The sequence below is a fragment of the Populus trichocarpa genome, chromosome 17, assembly GCF_000002775.5.
Source record: "Populus trichocarpa isolate Nisqually-1 chromosome 17, P.trichocarpa_v4.1, whole genome shotgun sequence".
Classification (NCBI taxonomy): Eukaryota; Viridiplantae; Streptophyta; class Magnoliopsida; order Malpighiales; family Salicaceae; genus Populus; species Populus trichocarpa.
This window is the reverse complement of record NC_037301.2, coordinates 14,429,969-14,453,282: the sequence shown is the minus strand read 5'-3', so window position 1 is coordinate 14,453,282 and position 23,314 is coordinate 14,429,969. Positions and strand designations below refer to the sequence as shown.

General features: G+C 33.2%; 3 protein-coding genes across 10 annotated transcripts; 1 reads left to right on the top strand and 2 right to left on the bottom strand.

Annotated features, from left to right (window-relative positions):
- Positions 1–1,836: 1,836 nt before the first annotated feature.
- Positions 1,837–6,594, top strand: LOC18106494 (transmembrane 9 superfamily member 3). 2 transcript variants are annotated; one of them, XM_024592456.2, is made up of 8 exons: positions 1,837–2,192; positions 3,003–3,043; positions 3,120–3,705; positions 3,803–3,940; positions 4,051–4,207; positions 4,974–5,458; positions 5,891–6,141; positions 6,225–6,594. In XM_024592456.2, exons 1-7 carry the CDS (start codon positions 2,041–2,043, stop codon positions 6,108–6,110), a joined length of 1,779 nt encoding a protein of 592 aa, XP_024448224.2. In that variant the 5' UTR covers positions 1,837–2,040; the 3' UTR covers positions 6,111–6,141; positions 6,225–6,594. The 2 variants fall into 2 exon arrangements, with proteins under 2 accessions (XP_024448224.2, XP_006372422.2); XM_006372360.3 differs by having other exon boundaries at positions 1,844–2,192; positions 6,242–6,594.
- Positions 6,595–6,964: 370 nt separating this feature from the next.
- Positions 6,965–12,491, bottom strand: LOC18106495 (pre-mRNA splicing factor SR-like 1). 6 transcript variants are annotated; one of them, XM_024592459.2, is made up of 5 exons: positions 12,259–12,477; positions 10,796–11,084; positions 9,489–9,569; positions 8,244–8,315; positions 6,965–8,142 (listed from the first exon to the last, which is right to left on the bottom strand). In XM_024592459.2, exons 2-5 carry the CDS (start codon positions 11,081–11,083, stop codon positions 7,285–7,287), a joined length of 1,299 nt encoding a protein of 432 aa, XP_024448227.2. In that variant the 5' UTR covers position 11,084; positions 12,259–12,477; the 3' UTR covers positions 6,965–7,284. The 6 variants fall into 6 exon arrangements, 5 of the variants coding, with proteins under 5 accessions (XP_024448227.2, XP_024448225.2, XP_024448226.2 ...); XM_024592457.2 differs by having other exon boundaries at positions 10,796–11,186; positions 12,259–12,474; XM_024592458.2 differs by lacking the exon at positions 12,259–12,477 and adding an exon at positions 11,729–12,193 and having other exon boundaries at positions 10,796–11,186.
- Positions 12,492–13,253: 762 nt separating this feature from the next.
- Positions 13,254–15,361, bottom strand: LOC18106496 (microtubule-destabilizing protein 60). Of its 2 annotated transcripts, XM_006372362.3 has the most exons (7): positions 15,211–15,361; positions 15,047–15,103; positions 14,340–14,381; positions 14,159–14,257; positions 14,003–14,062; positions 13,820–13,914; positions 13,254–13,671 (listed from the first exon to the last, which is right to left on the bottom strand). In XM_006372362.3, exons 1-7 carry the CDS (start codon positions 15,241–15,243, stop codon positions 13,527–13,529), a joined length of 531 nt encoding a protein of 176 aa, XP_006372424.1. In that variant the 5' UTR covers positions 15,244–15,361; the 3' UTR covers positions 13,254–13,526. The 2 variants fall into 2 exon arrangements, with proteins under 2 accessions (XP_006372424.1, XP_024448231.1); XM_024592463.2 differs by lacking the exon at positions 15,047–15,103 and having other exon boundaries at positions 15,211–15,318.
- Between the last annotated feature and the right edge of the window lie 7,953 nt (positions 15,362–23,314).

Genomic DNA, 23,314 nt, shown 5'->3' with positions numbered 1-23,314 from the left:
TTTTTTGAGGTTAGTTTTTGGATTTTATATAAGAAGTTGTAAGTCTCTTGGAGAGGTAAACTATTTAAAAACAAATATTCAGTAATAAGATTGCGAGTTAGGGTTTCTTTGTGATCCCTTCTTTTGAGAATTATATGTTTTTTTGTGCTTATTGTATTTTTTGTATTGTTTCCTTCCGTGTCAATTGGTATTAGAGTCCAATGATCCCAATAATTATTTTCTTGTTTGTGCTGGATTAACATGGATGGAAGAGATATTAGAACAAGATATGCTTATATATATATATATATATATATATATATATATATATAAGGGGATGAGGAGGTTCCTCTTGAAAAAAGAAATATTCAAAAACCAGTGATAGGCGATATATTGAAAAATTGGAAGGAGGTGTTTAGGATATGGTGATAGAAAACATATAGAGACAGATTGCAAAATCAACTCGTTTATTGGAGGAGGTGAGGAGCCTGAAAGATCGTGAAGAGAGTGATTGTTGATCCATGTCTAATTTTGAGAACCATTTTAGAGGCTTGAACAGAGAAAACAACTTATTAATCTGGATGAGAATAATTCGTAGTTCTCTTGTGAATTGAAATCAAACATCAAATTTTAATGAGAATGTTAAAGGTGATGTTGAAGGATGTGCATCAAATTTGATCGAGGAGAACTTTAGAATTGATGAGATAAAAGATGATGTTATTGTATTTTGATAAAAGTTGTGAGACATGTTTTCAAATCTTCTCCTAATGCTAAAAATGGTCCCATTATTAGGGAAGCTAAGCATATTGATATGATGTTTTTAGCAAAAAGATCAAGCACGTAAATATTGGAAACTCTTGATTGAATATCCACAAGATCGAGACAAAACACAAATTAAACTCGAGGAGGAGTTTTTTTCAATCTAGAAAGACTGATATAGAATGATTTTTTAAAATTTTTTTTCTTGGTTTTTTTTTTAATTTTTTCATGTTTAGTTTATAATATTAAATATTATGATTAATGATTTTATTTTTTGTAATGTGTTTGTGATTTTTATTTCTTTTTCTTTATTTCCAGGTTTTCTATTTTGTTTAGATTATTTTTTGAGTTTATTTAAAGAATTGTAAATCTTTTAGAGGGGTAGACTATTCAAAAAAAAAAATTCAATAATAAGATTGTTAATTAGGATTTATGTGTAATCCATTGTTTTGAAATTTTGTGTTTTTGTATTTATTATCTTTTTTTTATATTATTTCTGTATTAGTCAATAAGTTAAAGTTATAAACACTAAAATAAAAAAAATAATTTTTGAGGGATGCTAAATACCAAATTATTTTGAAAAATAAAGGCTGTTCGGTATCATTCATGTTTTCAAAAACCAAAATTTAAAATTCTTTTCCCTTTGTTTTTTTTTTAAATAAAATTTCTATAATTTTGACGAAGCTTGCTGGTTTTGCATTTTAAAAAAAATTAATTAATTTTTTGTTTGAAGATAGAACAAAAAAAAACAGTAATATTAAAATAATAGTTGATTATTGTTTTGAAACAGAAAAAATAAAAATACAAATAAAAAAGACATGTTATTTTATACCTCATGTTTTAATAATGTATAAATTTATTCTAAAAATTATTTATTTTATGTACTTGTTTTTATTTCTCTAATAAAATATGTTTTTATCTTTTTATATTTATTTATTCTATTCTAGGATATTAACAAGATGAAACTCAAATAAAATCAAACAACATCAATTTATGAGTTAAAGCTGAAAATTCTCAAAACTTCTAGGATTGCGCATGGACTTCCAAAGCAAAACCTCGTTTATCGTGGTCATAATTTTTTTTTTCATGAACGCATTTAAAAATAAAAATAATTTTTTTTTAATTACTCTCCTAATCTCTTTCTCGTTATTTGAGGAAGGCCTCATTTTTTACACGAACCATTTTAGATTTGTTGGAGCCACAACCCATAAAGTCTCCATCTTTATAAATCTCTCTCCTCTCTCTCTCACCCCATAACTATCTTACTCTCTCTTCTCTTTTTGTGAGTTACAGTAATTGAAAATGGAGAAGAAACTAGTGCCTTGTTTGGTTTCATTTGTTTTGATATTGTGCAGCGTGTCCCATGTTAGATCAGATGCATCTGATCATCGTTACAAAGTTGGAGATGATGTCCCTCTCTATGTTAACAAGGTTGGACCTTTTCACAATCCCAGGTAATCCAATTCTCGATCTTTCTTGCTGTTTTGATTAGGTTAAGGTTATTGGTTTTGTGGGGTGTCTTCAAGTTTGGGACTTTTGATGATTTGGGAAGTTGGGGTATGTGGGATATGGATTAGAAATGGAATTGTGGAGTTGGGTTTTGGAGAATTTGATTTTAGCATTAATGTGTCAGATTCTGTAGAATCCATTTTTTTTTGGTTTTATGGATTGGTTTCTTCAATTGTTGTGGATCTGAGCTTATGGGAAGTGGATCTTATGATTTGGTTTCCTAAAAAGGAAGATCAAAGATTGGAACTTGGAGTTTAACATGAAAATGCTGTTGATGTCACTTAGTTGCTAATTAAGTTGGAAATTTAGCATAGCTTAATGGTTGTACAAGCAGTTGGTCTAGTGGATCCCTGGGGAGATAGTTTAGGAAATGCTTAATGGGATTTTGGAATGCAAGCTTTTGGATAGAAACATTTGCAAGTAAGTAGAGTCCGTTAGTTAAAGCCCAGAATAATGTCCAGTGACTAGGTGTTGATTTCTGTTTCTGGTTGTTTCTTGTGAGCTGGAAAAGTTTAAGTATTGGGTTTTCGTTTGTTATTGCTGAACTTGGATCTCAGTTTTAGATCTTTAATCAGTCGCTGGAACTCTTTTTCTGTAATCGTACATGAAATTATGCCGGAACTTAATTGATATCTACTGTGGTCATCTCTAGACTTTTGGTTTTCATTTTGAGACTTCAACTGTGAAAACTTTCGTTAGTATTTTTTTTTATTCATAATTGTTTCATATTGTTTCTTTCTTGTTCATTCTGTCAGTGAAACATACCGCTACTTTGATCTGCCTTTCTGCTCATCAGGTCTGCATCAATTCACATTACTCCTACTATACAGCTTTGTTTTATTGTGGAAGTTTACTGACGATGCTTATTACAGGTCCTACAAAGGACAAGAAAGAAGCCCTTGGTGAAGTGTTGAATGGGGATCGTTTAGTCACTGCCCCATACAAACTTGACTTTTTAAATGACAAAGATTCTGAAGTTGCATGCAAAAACACGCTGACAAAGGAACAAGTTGCTCAGTTCCGAGAAGCAGTTTCCAAGGACTACTACTTCCAAATGTATTATGATGACTTGCCCATTTGGGGTTTCTTAGGGAAAGTTGATAAGGAACGCAAGAATGACCCTAGTGAATACAAATATTACCTGTTTAAGCATCTTCACTTTACCATCTTTTACAATAAGGATCGTGTCATTGAGATCTCTGCACAATCTGATCTGAACAATGTTGTGGACCTTACTGAAGATAAAGAAGTCAATGTGGAGTTCATGTATTCAGTTAAATGGAAGGAAACAGATATAACATTTGAGAAAAGGATGGACAAGTATTCACAATCTTCTTCACTTCCTCATCACTTGGAAATTCATTGGTTCTCAATTATTAACTCATGTGTGACAGTTCTCCTCTTGACTGGTTTTCTTGCCACAATTCTCATGCGAGTCCTGAAGAATGATTTTGTCAAGTGAGAAGAACATTTCAATGAATATGTTATTAAAACATGTCTGCTATGTTGTTTAAACTGTCATTTTCTTATTTTTTGATCTTCCCATTTGTAATAGATATGCTCATGATGAGGAGTCAGCTGAAGACCAAGAAGAGACTGGGTGGAAGTACATCCATGGTGATGTATTTAGATATCCGAAGTATAAGTCTTTGCTTGCAGCAGCAGTTGGCTCTGGCACCCAGCTGTTTACCCTGTAAGTTCAACTTCAAAGCTGTGCTTTTGTTGGTTTTGTCTCATCCATTTTTTAAAGTTATTCTGTTGCTTAGCAGTCTGCTAACTTTGCTTACATATGTGCATTGGCAGCACAATTTTCATTTTCGTGCTTGCTCTAGTTGGTGTCTTTTATCCTTATAATCGTGGAGCTCTATTTACTGCACTGGTTGTCATATATGCTCTGACAGCTGGGATTGCAGGCTACACTGCAGCCTCTTTCTTTTGCCAACTGGAAGGAACAAATTGGGTAACTTGTTAAGAATTCCTTTTTCATTGCCTTTTGCACTTATCATTGTCATTGTTTGGTGTGTTCTAGACAATTGTTGTTACTGTGTGTCTAAGGATATTGTAGTTGGTATCAAATTTGGTAAATGGATATATAGGAATTCTCAGTGTTTCTTTGGAATGTGTTTTGCTTTAAGATAAATGCTTGGTGAAAATTGACTTTTGTCAGAATCAATTTGGTTTTGCTATAAACACTTAGTGGAAATTGGCTGAAACATGGAAATGGGGGTCAAAACCACCTTGTGTTTGGATAATGTTTTCCTCTCTTATAATAGCTGAACTAATTGGGATGCGAAAGAGAAGCTTTTCGAGAGAAAGCAGTGAAAGAAAACAATGTGCTTGAAAGTTGGTGTTCTGCTTCCTGAAGGCTTGCACTACACTTGAAAAGCTAACCTGAGAAGACAATAAATTAGAGCTCAACTGTTCACAGTTGCTTCTAATAAATTTCCATACATTGAAACTAAGTAATTGTAGAATTGGATACGAGTGCAATTGACTATTTTGTGCTGGTTGTGGCTTTCTGAAAATTAGCATGGTTTGCATTCATTAGTATTATGATAGTGACGTTAATTGATCATTATTAGAATGATATAATCACTTTTCAGCAGCATTGTTTGAATCCATGATGTCTTATGCTCTATCATTGCTGAACTTCTAGCTACTCTAGAAACTACCATTCAACTCTGAGACATGCTAGGCTAAGAAGTTCTGAAATTCTGGTGTTGCAGGTCAGGAACTTGTTATTAACTGGAGCCCTATTTTGTGGACCCCTGTTTCTCACTTTCTGCTTTCTTAATACCGTTGCAATCACGTATAGTGCCACTGCAGCATTGCCATTTGGAACAATAGTGGTGATATTTCTTATTTGGGCTCTGGTAACAACACCATTGCTGGTACTGGGTGGGATTGCAGGGAAGAATAGCAAGGCTGAGTTTCAGGCTCCCGTCCGCACCACTAAATATCCCAGAGAGATTCCTCAGTTGCCTTGGTATCGGAAAACACTTCCTCAGATGGCCATGGCAGGATTCTTGCCTTTCAGTGCAATATACATTGAACTTTACTACATATTTGCCAGTGTTTGGGGTCACAGGATCTACACCATATACAGCATCTTGTTCATTGTTTTCATCATTCTCTTGATTGTCACTGCTTTTATAACAGTGGCGTTGACATATTTCCAACTTGCTGCTGAAGACCATGAGTGGTGGTGGAGGTATGTTTTACTTTTTGATAGATATAATTTCATGTGTAAAATGCTAATATCTCTGAGCTTATTGTTTCAATTTTGCATCATTATCAGCACAAATAAAATATCTGGGAAGTTTTGCTCACAAATAACATTCTTTAGTTTTGTTTTTTCGTTTCCAACTTTTTGTGAAATGGTAGCAGATTGTGTTTTTTCATTCTATGTTTTCACTCTTGAGATGTTATTTAAATTACTCGAAATATTCAAGTCACAGTAATTTTTTCATCATCGGGTTCCTGTTATGAATTTTCCTGATGTAACGGTCTCCTAGCTTGCTTTTTTTTTCATCCATTGCATGAATTTTCCTTGTGTTTTCTGAAGTGTCTTGTTTTAAAAGGATATCTGGTTGCCTGATTCATAATTCTACACGCTCACCCCTCTGAATTTGGTGTTGGTCAGGTCGTTCCTTTGTGGTGGATCAACTGGATTGTTCATTTATGGCTATTGCTTGTATTACTACTATGCAAGATCAGATATGTCAGGCTTCATGCAAACCTCCTTTTTCTTTGGCTACATGGCCTGTGTTTGCTATGGTTTCTTCCTCATGCTTGGCAGTATTGGGTTCCGTGCCTCCTTGTTTTTTGTCCGGCACATTTACCGTTCAATCAAGTGCGAATAGCAAGCCATATCATCTTCAGTATGTTCAATGGGTACGCACACGCACCTGTCGATTCTGTTAACTAGCTTAATTGTTGAGATCTACACGGTTGTATCCATGAAAGTAATCATATAGTATCTCTCATGTTACAGGTGAAGCAGCAGTTGGCTGGGAAATCTGCTCCTGGATTGATGGAGTTCAATGTCACAACTTTTGAGAATGCTGGCACATCACATGTAGGACTTTTAAGATCTTTTATAGGAAGGGAATCAAGGGATTGTGTAGGACTTTAGAATGCAGTTAATGATTTGTAAGCACAAGCTGTCTGTTTGGAGTCAATTGTAAGCTACCGCCGTTATTTAACAGAAAACAAGTGCCCCATTGTCGGCAATGGCGAGTCTCAGACAATTACAGCTATGGTGCCGATACATAATGGTAACGGCCGTTATTGTAAAAATAACTGGTCAATAACGGACTACTCACTCATATGATTGTTGTCTTCGCATTTTGGTTTCAAGTTTCACACTTCACCTCTTCTGATAGTTATAATATAGTGCTTAATGCTTATATGATATTTAACTAATGAATCCTTATTATCTTACATGTAAAAACGTCAAGGAATTTATATCCTCAAGGAAAATTGCGATGACCCTACAACCAACAACAGCGAAAGCTACCGAAATTTGGTAGCCAAACGTGCTTAGTACTCTCAGTAACGACGGTTTTTGCATGGTCAAGGCATTATTTAAAATTGCTAGAGATACAATCTCTTGAATAGAAAGGTATTCCCTTGCAAAGATTCATGGAATTTACATCCTCAGAGGAAAATTGTGCTGGGTCAGAAACCACTGACAAAAGAAAACATATTCGAAATATGACCAAGAATGTTCTCTTGCGTATTTAATATAACAAGTTAAATTGGAAATTATCTGAGTTTTTCTGAAACAATTGTACACATGAAACTTAAAAGATAGATTGGGGCTAATGTGCACGCAGCCCTACAGCTCAACAACACGCACTCAAGTGCTTCCATGAATATCTTCTGCGGAAATCTGGAACTATGACTAGAGAAAGGGGGGGAAGTTTATAATGGCGAACATTTTCTTGATTCAAACAGAAATTTGGCCTGGCTGAAGACCTCATTGATACAGCTGATGTGACAGCCACTGAAGCTACTGTTTTAAGATTGAACTACCTACCTCCAAGTGGAACCACCGAGTCTAAAAACCTCTTCACCATCATTATCCCTCCGAGGAACCCTTTCCAGGCCAGCATCCCCTTTCTGATCACTAAGATCACCATAAAGATCTTTGAGCTTAGCCAGATTGCTAGGCGCAGATGTCTTATCCTTGTTTCCATCCCTTTGAGGAGTTGGATGGCGATCAAATGGTGATGCGCCAGCTTGCGAGCTTCGGCTCCTGCTCCTGCTCCTGCTTCGACTGCGGCTTCTATAAGAACTACTTTCTCTATAATGCCTACTTCTGTCACGGCTGCTCTGTTCAGAATCCCTTCTGCTTTCCCTATCAGTGTACCTGGAACTTCTATCATAATCATACCTTCTGTATCTATCCCTTTCCCGATCCCTGTCTCTGTCCCGACTCTGATCCCAATCCCTTTCACGATCCCGGTCCCTTTCTCTCTCCTGATCCCTATCCCGAACCCTGTCCCTCTCTCTATCCCGATCATGGTCTTGGTCCCTTTCCCTACCCCTATCATGATCCCGATCTGAATATTCTTTATCAGAATATTCACGACTCTGGCCGAGTCGACTTCGTGAATCATCACTGGTTCTGTCATAGGAGGGGGAAGGTATTGTGCGACGAACAGGAGACGAATCCCTGGTTGATGCACGATGAGGAGCACGCTGACCAAAAGAGACTGAAAGTGCTGCCTTCACAGATGGTGGCCGGCGTGCCGTATCATCAGATCCATGACGGTTTCCATCCCCTGTCGAACCAGAGATTTTTGTTGGTAGCTTCAACTTCTCCAGATTCGATGTGATCTGCCGCATGACAGGAACAGGAATACGGGGGAAAAGGGTATCAAAGTAGTACTGCAAGAGAAAAACATGGCATCAATATCCCTTTTGGCCTGCAAGGAAGGGTAACAGAACCTGAAAATACTACAAGGAATTAGAGATTGTTTCAACCTGACCTGTCCGAGAAGCAAATCACGCACATAAACACCCATTGTCGTCTTCCTTCCACTAGTTCCTGGAGAAAATTCCTGAAATATAAAGAGAAACTTAAGCAGCTGATGGAAAAGGACATGCACATCATGTCAATAAACCCATGAAGTTTGTGAAGTTCTCAGGTTTGACTTATAGCATGAATGCATTTATTAACAGTAGCAGTGTAAGGGAAGATGGAATTAGCTAGACAACTACTAGGTTATGGTAAAAAGTGATACTTGAATAGAAAGACCAGATCTGGGTAAGCAGGATCTACTAGAATATTCACGTATTAGAAATGGAAGTTTTTCCATCAACCAATCCAAACAGAAGCTAAAGGATCTCCTAAATTCATTTGATGTTTGGATCAAAAGTTCTCAGCAAGCTACTCAACAAGCACAGGGGTTGAAGTAAATTACAAAGTGCTCTTTTGCATTATACATGTGAGCAACTGCAGGACAAACAAGAAACATGTGCAATTGGTATCCCCCGTTATAAGTACATTCAACAAGCAATTAGAGCCGCTAGTTGTTCTATTCAAGTAATAGCCGCTTTGCCAGTTTCATCATAAACTTTTCACCATCTAAAGAACCATCAGATACGAACACCACAAATTTTGTATCTGAAAAGCAATTGGTGAAACCAACAGCATTCTGTTTGACCAAGTATTTATTTATAGCTAAAATTTATTGCAGAAGAGCTAACTAAGAGTTTGTCCATCTCATGTATGTAGCTTATTTGTGCTCTTAGACAGTTACCCTAAACAAAAGACCACATACTGCATCTCTAGTTCAAAGAATACAGAGCACAGCAATTGCAATCATTGCTTCACCTATAAAATGCATTCTAAATAAAATTGGACTATATCAACGCTTGTGATAAGTTATTGTTGAAGTTGAATACCCCTCCACCACCCACCACTATAGGACTTTGAAATTAAAAAAAAAGAAAAATTCCAACAATGGCATTTGACTTGTATTAACTAAGCAACTACAAAGATCACTACAGAAGATTATTTTTTTTTGCAAAATTCAGATGTGGAAGAAATCTTTAGCACAATTATTGAGGATTCAATTCCACAAACAAAAAAGTTTCTAGAGTCAGATTGAGTTGTAACCTGCAACTAACACTTTCAAGAATCAGAAGGCATCAATTTGCAATATATTATAAATAGGTTCATGAGAGAAATTTGAGATGTAGTGCATGAAAAGATACAGAGAAGTAAGCACCTCATCGTCTTTAATATATGGTTCAAACCAATTCCACAGTGTCTTTGGATCCCCAGCATATCTCAGGTAGAGGAACCCAACCTGCAAACAAATTTGGGGACATCAATCAAACACAAAGCTAAGATAAAGCAGTCCCTATGCTGACCAGTACATTGTGCAAATCAAGCAGAGAGAGAAGAAAAAACGTGTAAATGCAGGTAAATGTGAACCAAGATTTGATGCCAAAGGGATAAGGGATCTCTATCCTTATTTCAAAGAACCAAAATGGTAACCATAACAGCTCCTGGTCAATAGAGGTGGGCAGCAAAATGCCAGTTCTGGTTTTCCAATGATTAGCGAATAGTAACAACAACAGTCGAAGTAGCAGCAAGTGACATTGGGTTAAAAGACAACTAACAGTATTTATTCATGATTAAAACAGTCAACAGACAGTATCGATTCATGATTAAAAAGCCTAAGAGTGAGAATAAAAAAATAAGACACCCCAAACCTTAATTTTGCGAAATCTGCTCAGCAAAGCAAGGGCAGATTATGTAGGAGTGAGAAAGTCATAGCAACTCAAAGAAACAAGAACACCTCAACCTTGGTTTGGAGAGATCTGCTATGAAAAACAAGGACATTATCATGTGTGATGTGTAAATCAGAACAGAGATTTTCAATGTTATGAAAATTCAGACATGACAAAGTTTTGCCCATTACCTCGTAATTTCTCAGCAGTTCACACACCAGAAGAGTAGATAAAAAGTCCTTATGAGTGGAGCTCAACTCTTAAAAAATTATACATTCAATATTTTGCAGTTTACAGAACAGTGTTAATCAAGTTGCATTGAAAATTTAAATTTCCTTCGTGTAGTTAATGTACAATGCTAAATCACTCCCTGAGATATAACAAAATCATTGACACTAACCAAAAGTTCCCAAATTTGATAAAATCCTCCTCAAGTTTTCAAAAATTGGTAAAATTAGGTATAACACTAAATAGAAAAGATAAAAATGAGTAAAGGCCTTAAAAAATTGATAAGACATGAGCTAAAACTGAGGCCCACATAAGACAACCTATGACTACAAAACTAAACCCCATCATGCAAGTCTTACAAACCAAAAATACTTTTGAATTCACATTGCTTCCGCAAATGAAATGACCTTGTAAATACACCTAATATAAGAGAGAAGATAAAATTGATAGGCAAGCAAGCATTTCTCAAATTCAATAATGATCATCCAGTGAAGCATGTGAGTAAATATCCAAGCATCAGGAATTTACAACCAACTCATGGAAAACAAAAATCAGGGTATGGTACAATTACCGCTCTGATATAAGGAGAATCCTTGTGCTTTAGCAAACCATGCATTTGTTTGACAGTGAGTTTCATGGTGAAGAACTTGTATAGAAGGCAAAAGGAAGTAGATGGACCACGACAGTTGCCAGTCATCCATGGCTCAACATGGTCAACTTGATTGTATATTTCATCTATCACTTCATGGTATGTCTTTAATCGGTAAAGCTCCTTGAAGTAATCTGATGATAGTATGTTCATACAAAGGACCTTCTCTAACAGCGAATCTATTGGTTTCCCATTTGTCTGTATCTCCATACTGTACTAAACAATCCAAGCACTCCTGAGTATAATAGAACTGAAACAACTGCTTATATTCTCAACTAATTATCATTTAATCAAAGTTTCCCAAACTGCACTCCTGCAAAAACATAAAATAAAATCATGAAGTTAACAGCATGAAACAAAAATAATCAATAAGAAGAAACAGAATGCAAAACCAACAAGCTACAAGTTCCATTTGGTGGGACTATAAATGTGTACCAAAATGAAATTTTCATAGTTTGTATCTTTAGCTTCATTGATAAGTCAACAAATCCAAAAGCTTAATCAAAACATAATTTTAATTAAAAAGTTCCTAAAAAGTCAATAAAACTCAAGTTCTGATAGACTTCTTTAATCTTTTTAAATAAATTCCAAAGCTAGTAACTGAGCCGGGAACCTAAAAACACCTATTTCTTTACTAAACCAATACATTTAACAAAATTAACCCATAAGAAGTAAAACCCCATGAAACTACGCAACAAAACCAACCCCTGGACTGCTACCAAAAAACACGTCAGATTGTAGCGTGAACTAATTCAAATATTTCACCTAATTGTGCGTGTCTAGCATACTTTTCACAGTAGCAGGATCACTATAACTGAATCCATTTAGTTCGCCACCATATAGCTCAACGGTTACCTGCTTTTTCAACACTATACTTCAATTCTGCTCTTCGAAAAAGCACAACAGCTCTAACAATTCCGTCTCTGACTACCAAAACAACTGGAATTTTTTCAAAAAAAGTAGGCATACGATGTACAAAAAGCTCACGCCCTTCTTTATCTCTAAATATAGGATGTCTTAACCATCCAATAGCTATTCCATCCCCAAGCTAACAAACTTCAAAAAAACAAAACATCCATACATCTCAAGCATGCATCTTTAGCTTCATTGAGAAGCCAAAAATCCCTTTTCCCTACTAAAACAATCAATAACATGAAAAAAAAGAAGCAAACCCCATAATTCTATTTAGTACCCTAAACTGAAATCTTCTAAAGTTTGGATCTTCACCTTCATCAACGACCCATCGAACCAAAAAAAAAAACCCAAAATCTCAAATAACCAAAACATCAACTAAATTACACAAGGGTCAGCTAAATCAAGAAATGGGTTTTTTTTTCATACAGCTAGAACTGTAAATCTTAGGAAAAAATAGGGTTTGTAAGTACCTGAAAAGGGAGAGAAAAATTGAGTAGATAGAATCGAAAATGAGGAAACAAGAAGAAAAGTTACTATCTTTGATGAGTTTCTGGTGTTTGTTTTTTTGGGTGCTCTGTGATTCGGAGAGAAGAAATCAAATCAATGAAGAAACCTCTTTGGAAATTATTTTTTTTCCCCTAAAAAGAAAACAACCTCTACCTCCCTCTTATTATCTTCTTTATGGTCAATGAAAGTTGGGTCCATTCATGAACCGACGTTACTTGGCCCAAATACATGCGCGCGCGCGCGCACACATCGTTTGAACTTTGAAGTTTTAAATATTCGTTTAATTCCTATAATTTGCAAAATGTTGCCTTTTGATTCTGGTAAAAGATTCATAGCATGCTTCATAATCTAAGTCTTTGATGGAGAACGAAGCACGAACAACAATAACTAAGAATGACAAAGCTGATGATCGAAAAGTTATATATAATAATCTGAAATTCATTTCATAGTTTTATTTTCAAAAGATAATTATGAATTCTGGTATATTTTTGTTAGAGATTTATAACTTCTTAAATTAGTTAGAAAATAATCTTTATAAGAAGGTAAAATCAGAATTCTCAAATAAAAAAATAACACAAACTTTTATTGTTTAGCTGATCCCATCAACACATTCCTTTAAATTTTTCTTTTTAAAGAAAAATTTATGTTGATGATTGGATCATTGCAAATCTTTATTTCTTCTCGATCCTTTGACTTATTTTTACAAATTTTTATTTTAAAAAGTTGCGTTGTTGGAAAGGCCACCAGAATAAAAATTTTGTTGGTTGCACAACAAAAATATGCTAGTTCCCGATTTTTTCTTTCAAATGTGCTAGTTTGCAAGATTTTTTTTTTACTTTGCTATTATTTAAAATAAAAAAAAAACCCAAAATGGCTAAAAGAATTATAGTCTGCTTTGATAATTCATTTCCAGCAAAATAAAATGAAGTGCTTAATTGGGCATGCACGACCATACTGCTAAAAGACAGAAAAGAGGGTGACTTGCTTTTTAATAGTACAAAACGAAGTACAATATCCGCCTTATTGGTAAGCAAAACCCCCCATTGAAAAGGACTTTCGGCTATGAAAAAGCGACTACTTACACCCACTACAAGACCTACCACATGATCTAAACAGTAAACACTATCAACACTCCAAATTATACAAGACTAACTTGGACAGCATGAAGAAATTAACATCACAGAGAGAATACTCCACTCTCCTTTTTCCCCTACAAATCATGGCAATTTATTTACTTAACAGGCTTCCAGGCATGATCATGGGGATGAGCATGTTCAAAGTAGTAGTAAAGTTCATCCTCAGGGATGCAGCTCCAACACTTGCTGTTCACCATGTGGAAACTTGGCTCTCTAGGAACTGTCAATGGCCTGCTTGATCTGCACCAAAGAAAGAGATCAACCTGTTTGATATCCCACAATGCTCTAGCTAATGGTTTTAGCCTTCGGCAGCAAATAGAGATCAACTTAGCCTCTTTAGATTATTGCATGAGGTTGAACTGAACAAATTTCTGACAAATTTCTTTACCTTTGGGGAAAGAAAGGTCTGTCAAAGTAAGGCATCAATTGAGCTCTTGGAACCATCTCCTTCCTCATCGTACGAACCTCTTCTTCTTCTATGATCTGCACACAATTTCATTAGCAGGATCAATGTTATGTACTTGATGTAATTCTCTCTTGCACCACGAAAAAATGGGCACTAGCTTGATACCTTTTGTATCCTCTCTATTTGCCTCTTCTGTTGCTCATTCATATATATCTTGGTTGCCACCTGAAATCATAAATAGTTCAGAGAAAAGATTGGAAAATCAGAATAAACACTGAAAAGCAGGATGCTTTTGTGCAGAGATGGGATTAAGTTGCGTACAGAATAGTTGAACATGGCACGTTTGAGAGCTCTTTGTCCAGTGTGGAGTTTGAATTCTTGGGGCTTAGTGTTTTCTTTTGCAAAAGGTTTTGGGGCAACCTATAGCATGATTATGGATTCAGCACTGTCCAAAATACCCAGAAAGATGATATGATTTATAAGGTCTAGAGATCCATTTTACCTTGGATTTGTCATAAAGCGGATCCTTGAGATCATCTTTTGCCTGTGAAAATGTATTCCAAGCTATTACTCAAAGAAAATATATGTGTAGGCAAGAAAATAAATTTTGGTGACAATGATGCTTGCTGCATTGGGACACACTTTTTCACCTAAAAATTACTTCATGCTTAAAATGGAAAAAAGGGCATGAAGCTAGCAACATTTGAAACGAAAGGCAATACTCCAAACTCCAAAACATTCTTTGAGAAGAAAGTCTCAAAAGGAGATGACCTTTTTGACATGCAAAGTGACAAAAATCATTAAAAGAAGACTCTTTTTCCTCTTCTACATCTTTTCTCAGCAAAATGTAGCTTTCAATGACTAATGATTTGTTCCTGGAAAGAGGCAGAGCTGCTGGTAAACTATCTGTCATGTCGGCTGGGAACATAGCATTTGCTTCAAAAGAGTGTTTTGGTTAAAACTTGGAGGTTGTTAAGAGGGGAAAGAGAAGTTACTAGGTTGTTATCTTTAATTAAGCTAACATGATTAAGAGGATCCGTGAGACTTAAGACTTAATTAAGACACTGACTTTGAAGTCAATGATTGGATACTGAGTAATGCATGATCCTTGATGAAAGAAAATTAAACCCTAAATCCCTATCCTCCAAAGGCTTAATTTTGCTTTCTTCTGAGAACTAGCTAGTTGAGGTGCAAGGAATGTCATCTCACCATTCCTCTAGCAGCATTGCTCCATGGTGCAGACTGTGAGCTAGCCTTAACAAGCTTCTAAAGAAATGTAATAACACACATTAAGAAATTAAAGAATTAGGGAAGTGGAAAAAAAAAAAAGAAACATAAGAAGATATAGCACATATAGCTAGCTAGCTAGCAACCTTAAGAGCAGATTTTGTATGTGCTTTCTCCATGGTTAATCAATTAGCTAGTTATAAGCTCTGACTACTGCTGCTGCTGCTGGTACAATTGAATTGAATGAAGCATAACTGAATTGAAGAGAATTTATAGAGTAAAAAAGTTTGAAGTTTGGAGATTAGTAATTGTCTGCGTCCTTTTTTGATCTGTTGCTACATCACAAACATGCTCAAGCATTTTGTTAAGCTCTCATGCACCAAACTTTCTGATTAAATCTCCCTCTCATGCATGCACATTTGTCATACCTGACTACATGTTCCTTCAAATCTCCTCTTCTATTAATCAAAAACTTAATCCTTCTCACATTCATATTAACCGATTAAAGAGCTGACTTAATTACATAATCATTGCTACAATTAGTCTTGGCTATAATGTTATAGCTCAGTTAATCATGTGTCATGAAATATTTTGGTTTTAGTGAGCAAATTAGCTCCTAGGCTAGCTTAATTGAGTTAGTTGCAAAGTAATATCGGATTATCAAAGTATATAGAAAATGTTGACCCAAAAAGAAAATTTACTTTGAAAATTTCAGGTAGTACAATATGGTATAAGTTTGCTAGAAAATTTTGACCAGAAAATAAAATTGTGCCAAAGAAAGAGAGAGTACTTTAGTACTTGAGATTTGAAGTTTTAAGACTCCTCTATACCCTGTTTCTGTTTTAAATCTTTTTTGGTCTAACTCAAGATCCCCCTATACTTGCAGTTTGAAGTTTCTTGGGATTTTTTTTTCTTCTAAAGGTGTTAAGATTAAAGCAAGATATAAAAAGAGATAGTTTTTGGCCGGTGTAATACCTCCGAAAGGAATTCCAACTAACGTTTTTAAGGTGATGCCTATGTATTCCAATACTGTGTAGTTATAACCCAACGTACTTGGGAAAGTTAATCCGAGAAATTTGAGCCTCGGAATCTGATACAACCCAGATTTTAATTTCAATGGATTTGATGTTGATATAACTAAATTTGAATGATTTAATAGGTTTATCCATAAAATTATCTTACTAAATTTATGTATGTTTGACCCTTTTATTATGAATTTTAGACTTTGTCGAGTTTCTATAATAATATTTTTTTTCTTAAAAAAAATATTTAATATAAAATATATCGATTCATCAACTTAAATATAACTTTAAGAATGTGAAAATTCTATTTAAAACTTTGATTATATTTTAAATATTGTTTGATATCTAATTTTAAAAAAATTATTCCTAATATATAAAATTTAGCTCAATAATATCCTCAGACTTTAAAATATATTATGGCTAGAGAATATTACATGTTGTTTGTAAGAAGTATCAAATATTCGCACTGGTGGCTGCTGGCGCGGTTGTGGGAATAAACAATTAGTGATACAAGAAGCAATGACTTGGTCGAGACGGTGTCGAATTGACTCAAAATACAATACCATTGATTTATGTCACTTCCATACAGGTTATGACCATCTAAAAAGAGAGGAAAAAGGGTAGTTAATCACCCACTTTCAGGTATTTCTTGTTAAAGCCGTTATCCAACCAAGGCAGAAGCTTACAAGGTTCTGATTTAATCAAGGCAAAAAACATGATTATAAGTTGTTTAGTTTATCTGACACTTTAATTACATCTTAAGGGTAAGAGGCATGTCATGTGTTTAGTTAGGTCATGAATCGAAGATTAACCTACTGAGGGCAATGCTTTTTATTGAAGTCTTGGTCGGGAAACCTCTTCGAAAAACAATAGTGCTGTTGATGAACTTTTTAACTAAACTAATCGATCAATGGATAGTGCTTAACTTGGTCTTGAAGAATTGGCTCTCTTTTAGGGTTTTGGTGCTCGATGTAACTTGTTAAGAAACTGTTTTCATGTGTTGGTTGGAGAATCATAGGTTGCTTCTTGAAGATGCATCACACAGTACTTTTGTCAAAGAGTGCTGGTTGTTTAGAGGTCAACAAGGAGGAAGGAGGGGGAGGGGAGCTTAGAAGGAAACAACTCAATGACATAAACGCAATAAAGAGAAAAACAAAGGTAAAAAAAAATAGCCACAAACCATAATTTTTATTTAAAACAACATTATTTCAGTTTTTTTTTTAAGTTTTTGGTTAGATTTGAATTGATTTTGATAAAATCAACTAGATTGTAGTTTAATACTTTGAATTGTTAAAATTTATCATTATTTAAATTGAATCATAACTCGAACTAAACTCTAAATTACCGATTTAATTTCCAATATAAACACACCAAATTAAATCAATTTTAATTAATAACTATGTCATCAATCAACCAAAAGCACATAATAAACAACACCCAAAAGTGAACATAAAAACCAACATATATAGCATTCCAAGGCAAAAAAGAAAATGAAAAAGAAAAAGAGCAGCATTGATCATTGTTCATATAAATGAGCATAAAAGTTAATTTTTGCATTAATTAAAAGAGTTGGTGGGAAACATGGTGGAAATGGGAGTACTCGTCAACTACTTCTAGTTTATCAGCAAAGGGATTCAGTAGTTCGCTAATTTAGATAATGCTAAGAGATGGATCTGGTAAACAAAATTTTGAAGAAACAGCTCAAATTTATAATTAGAACAATCATACAATCAAAGCTTTTCTTGAGATAGGTCTAAGATTTTTAAAAGTATCATTAGTTCTTATAACCACATGGAAGATAATTAATCAGGAAATTAAATATCCGAAGCTTATCAGAAATTCATTCAGTACTACAAGCTTATTCAAAGTAATTTCTTTAATGGTAGGTATTTTGTATAATCCCTTTTCAAAGTGTATTTGAAAATATAGTTGTGGTTACTTTTTAAAGTATTTTTAACTTAAAAAAATATTAAAATTATTTTTTTTATTTTTTAAAAATTATTTTTGACATTAGCACATCAAAATGATCGGAAAATATAAAAAAAATATTAATTTGAAGCAAAAACAAAATTTAAATTTTTTTAAAAACACTTATAAAATACGAAAACAAACGGGCATTTAATAGATCTCGAACTATTTTGTTTATTTCAATTATGTATGTAATATATTAATGGATTCTCAATTAAATTCTATAATAATAGTTTAAGTTATTAAAGATTTATTAATTTATTAAAATATTTCATGTCACGGGGTAAAACAAACTATATAAAAAAAGAGAGGAAAGAATTTGTGTTTTTTACATGTTTGACCAGCTCAGTCAAGTCATGAATTGATCTACTAAATTATTTATATTGTACCAAATCAATTTTCTAAATGGATAAAAACAAACTTGGCTGGGCTTGGTTTCATGCCCACATGAATATAAAAAGACGGGCTAATAGCCCTATTATTACGAAGGCTGTCAAAAGCCCATAAAGTAAAAACAATAAAACAAACTGAGACTAGTTTAAATTACAAAACTGACCAGCTATTTGAAAGAAAAGCCCAGATACAAACCCCCAAGAAAGGCATTGGTAGCCCACTCGTGATAGATTTGCTTACCATTCCTTGTTGCCATGAAAACTCTTGAGCATGAAGAAATCTCCATTTCATTCTTTCTGTAGCATAATGTCATTTGATTCTCAACAGTATAAGCTTTAATTCTTCCAAAAACGAGATAGAGATCAATAAATTAATTTCATGTCTTCTTTTTTTGTTGTTGTGGGAGGCATGATCCTCTCTCGTTCTTCACCTCATCACCACACTGATGTTCTCTTTGTTTGGAACGAGGAAGGATAGATGAAAGAGGATGGACAAAAGAAGAAGAAGAAGAAGAAGATGAAGATGAATTGATAATTTCCTTGCTTGACACCATTGACGATGACCTATGAAAGAAAGGAAGAATCATTCCCATCTTTCTTGGTTTCAAAAATAAAATAAAAATGCAATTCCTCCAATAGTTGTCGTTTTGAATAATTATTTGAATTTTTTTCTCATCACCCCGTTGATTTTTTTACCTAATATACTGAAAAAATACAATTAAATAATAAAAATAGGTCTAAAATAAAGTTTTCGCTAGAAAAAAATAGGCTTAAGAAAATCACAAATTATAATAAATGAATAATAAAAATATAACTTGAGTGACTTATTTTCTTAAAAAAAATATCTCGAAAAATGGGAAAATTGCTCGAATTACCTATTCTTCGAACTTTAAAAAAATATGCTATCCAAATTTGTCTAATAATCCATTTTTTGTTTTTAGCAGTGACTCCTACATCCGTCCCTTTTCCTTTCCTTCCCGCCATCTAATTTCTCCATCATCCTAGCAAGTATATCCTCAAAATAAATGCGAGAGTCCTAATTTCCAACTCCCGCAACAAATTTGGGTGTTTTGCGTGAAGAATAATGTATAATTAAGATTTAAAAGCTAAAAGACTAAAAATAATAACTTCCTTTAAATTTGTAATTGGTATCCAATTCACACTCCAATATTCTTATTCTCATTCTCAGACCATTAAAAATAATAGTTACAAAACCTTGCCTAGCCTAGCCGACGAGTCAGTGATACACTAACTTGGTATTTGATCTTTACTTGTATTTTATATGATTTGAAGTTGATCTGGTGAAATTTAACTGAGTTTTGATTCACCCGGTTAAAATTTATATGAAATTTGATTTGTATTTATTTTAAAAAATTTAAAATAATAATTTTTTTTTTAATCTTGAAATGACGCTATTTATAGTGATAAAAGTAAACTTGCTTAACATTGCTGATCCATTCAATTTATAACCTACACTTTAGACCATGTTATAAAAAGAGTATGTGTTTGTTTATATAATTTTTTTTTTTGTGTTTTAAAAGTGTTATTAAATTATTTTTATTATTACTTTTTTCTTTATTTTAAATTAGTTTTTTTTAGTTTTCAGATCGATTTGACATATTAATATTAAAAATAAATTTTAAAAATAAAAAAATATTATTTAAATGTATATTTTTAAAAAAATATTTTTATATTTTTACGTGTTAAATTAGCCAAGTTGGCCACGTGAGAAAATAAAATATCTTGCTATCCTCCATGTAGCAGTTGGGCACACGGACAAAATGAAAAATCTTGCTATCCTCCATGCAGATTCAGTGGTCCATCGGCTGCCACAAATAGCACGTCGTTTTGGTTTACCACTCTTCCTTCCTCTTGACCTCTTAGTATACTAAAAAAGCCTTTTGATAATATACCAACAGGAGGAAGATGCCATTGCCAGGTCTGATATGTTTGTAAAATAAATAAGGCAGCCCACAGATTTCTGGTACATAGCCTCGTCATCCTCCCCTGTTTTGCATCATTTAATTTGTGGGGAGCATTTCATTGATTGCCTGCCACAGTGCTGATGAAATAATTGAGGATAGATAGATAAATGAGCTGCTTTCTTATCAACCCTTCCTTACGCAGCATCAACATGGAGTTCTCATCATGCACCGACCCATCTTCTTCACTGAATAAATATAATATATACCAACAGGAAGAGCATATTAGCCTCACATGAAACCACCATGCTATTTACGTTTAATTAAATGGGCATGATTGATTGATTAGGAAGATAACCTTATCTCCATTGATTGATTGATTGTAAACTTATTAATCCCGGTTATGTTTATTTGATCAACCCATAATTAACTTGATTAATCCAGTTATTAACTTGGCTAGATTCTGTTTTTTTTAAAATAATTTGATTGGCTTAATTAAAACTTAAGTTGGTTTTAATAATTTTGGTATAATGATATTTTTTTAATAGTGTAAAATTACAATAAAAAAATAAAATTAGGTGGGATGGCTTAAAGTGAGCAAAAGAGCTTGGGGAGGCAAAAGATTGAATATATATATATATCAACTTGTGGTTGGGGATATCTTTCCGTTTCATTTAAAAACAGAGCATTCAAATTCATGAATTTATGATATTGAAATCCACAATAGCTTAATTTCATTTATTATTCGCGTGCTCATGAACTGAATTAATTTAATTTTTTTATATAAATATTTGTTACTGAGATCTATAAGTTATTCAAGGATACATATAATAATAACATATTAACAAACGAAAAACAATGTCATTTTTAACTAGTCATGCTTAACGTAGATTAAATTTTTCATAAATTTAAGAAATTAATTATATGTTTAACCCTTAAATTTTTCAGTTTATTTATAATTTAATTCTTCCATCAATTTTATGTTGTTTTCTAATTAATAATTTAATTATATTTCTTACGAGAAAAACAGAAGGTGGAGATTTTGATTAGAAATGAAGAAATTTTTAAAACAAACAACTATTATATTAAGACTTGTTAGTATCCATCAAAGAAATATTTAATTATTTATAGAACTGTAGAGATCGATTAATTAGTGAAAAAAACAATATAAAAAAAAAACTTTTGGAATCCTGCTACCTCGAAAACATCCCATGCCTTATCTCTCAATTAGTTGAGGATATATGAGCTCCATCCCCCATCAACCCTATTCAGCAGTCAGCATTCAGCAACGTGGAGTTTCCTCGTCAAATCAACAGCCAGACCCATATATATGCTCTCCATGAATATTAGCAAGAAGAGCATTAATTACACCTACATGAACCAACCACATTACTTACTTTTAATTAAAATGAAGGACCATAACGAAAACAATAAAATGAAAGTTCAAGGGGGATGAAGTTTCGAGTTTGGACTTTCAAGTGCTAGATTTTTAGCTTGAAGTGGGCCAATAGATTGTTTGAAATGAAAATTCATGGAATCACAATTCTTTGTATTTATTAAACTCAATTCAAAAGATTATTCGGTGTGAAGATAGAGCTAACTTATTTTTTTAAAAAAAATTAATAGGTTTTAACCGTAAATTAATCTAGATTTTTATGGCATCATGCTATATTAATTCTCTTATATTATTTTTTCATATAACCCAACTTGAGTTAGGGTTCGCCAAGTTTAATAATAATGATTCTCTTAGTTTAATATTTAGTTTGTATATATATATATATATATATATATATATATATATATAATTCTAGTTTATGTTATTAAATCAGCTTTTATACATCAAAACTATAATTACATTTTTAATTAATTTTAAAATAAATCAAATATTAAACCTGAATTGGAAAATTGGAAATTCTATTATATGGATTTTCCAATTCATAGCATTCTTTGTGTTTTTCTTAGAAGGCCCCCGTTTTTATTTAGAAACTTTCAGGTGATAGATACCATTAGGTAAGGTAAGGGTGAGCATTTTCAGTAGTTTAATATTTAGGGCTTAGCAAAAAGCCGAAAACACAATCCCATTTATGAAAAAATCCAAGGAAATAAAATTGGCTGGGTAAAGATGCTCTTTTCTTTTTGTTCATTTTTGGATGATGACAAATGCCAAAACACACTAAATTGTTCATTATAGTTTTTGAGAGTATATTATTAATTATTTTTTTAAATATTTTTTACTCAAAAATATATAAAAATATTTTTTTAATATATTTTTAAGAATGATTTTTTATATCAATACATAAAAATAGTGAAAAAAATACAAAAAATTAATTTAAGTAAAATCAATTTCCAAAAAAAACATGAAATGTGGTTTCTATGGGAAAAACAAATACCTTAATTTATAAGTGGTCATCAACAAGTTGGAATTTCTTTTCCATCATATTTATTTTTTAAATTCAACTATAAAAAATATCCATACATCAATTTGCACATCAATTAAGTGCCCGTTTAGCACCATTTTCACTCACTGTGAAAAGAATAAAAAATAATGCTTTTGAATTCAAACCACAGTTTAAACCTAAAATGAAATGCATTGAAAATAATTCTCTAAATCTAACTACACATCTATATATCTATTGTATTTAAAGAATTTAATAGATTAAATACTAGTTTCAATATCCAAAACAAAAGATTTTAAATACATAATAAACTCATCAATCGACCGACCAAACCCCTTAAATAAAGAAAAACTTAAATTTATCCTTCCAAAAAAAACCACACAAATGACAAAACTAAATATATTTTTTTATTATTTTTCAGATTTTCCATGAGATTGGGTGGGGTTCAAGTGGCAACTTATTAGCCAACCAGTGGGCCAGATGTTTCCTACCACGCAAAAGCTAAATTCACTGCACAACGACACCAACATTCCTCCAAAGTACAGCAACA

Excerpts from the sequence above, each read along its gene's own strand:
- LOC18106496 (XM_006372362.3), bottom strand. The coding sequence starts at position 15,243 with ATGGAGAAAGCACATACAAAATCTGCTCTTAAG. Across the intron at positions 15,104-15,210 it reads ATACAAAATCTGCTCTTAAG|AAGCTTGTTAAGGCTAGCTC; the intron begins GTTGCTAGCTAG and ends ACATTTCTTTAG. Across the intron at positions 13,915-14,002 it reads AAATAGAGAGGATACAAAAG|ATCATAGAAGAAGAAGAGGT; the intron begins GTATCAAGCTAG and ends AATTGTGTGCAG.
- LOC18106494 (XM_024592456.2), top strand. The coding sequence starts at position 2,041 with ATGGAGAAGAAACTAGTGCCTTGTTTGGTTTCATTTGTTTTGATATTG. Across the intron at positions 2,193-3,002 it reads GGACCTTTTCACAATCCCAG|TGAAACATACCGCTACTTTG; the intron begins GTAATCCAATTC and ends TCATTCTGTCAG. Across the intron at positions 5,459-5,890 it reads GACCATGAGTGGTGGTGGAG|GTCGTTCCTTTGTGGTGGAT; the intron begins GTATGTTTTACT and ends GGTGTTGGTCAG.
- LOC18106495 (XM_024592459.2), bottom strand. The coding sequence starts at position 11,083 with ATGGAGATACAGACAAATGGGAAACCAATAGATTCGCTGTTAGAGAAG. Across the intron at positions 9,570-10,795 it reads ATTCTCCTTATATCAGAGCG|GTTGGGTTCCTCTACCTGAG; the intron begins GTAATTGTACCA and ends ATTTGTTTGCAG. Across the intron at positions 8,316-9,488 it reads CATATATTAAAGACGATGAG|GAATTTTCTCCAGGAACTAG; the intron begins GTGCTTACTTCT and ends TTTATATTTCAG.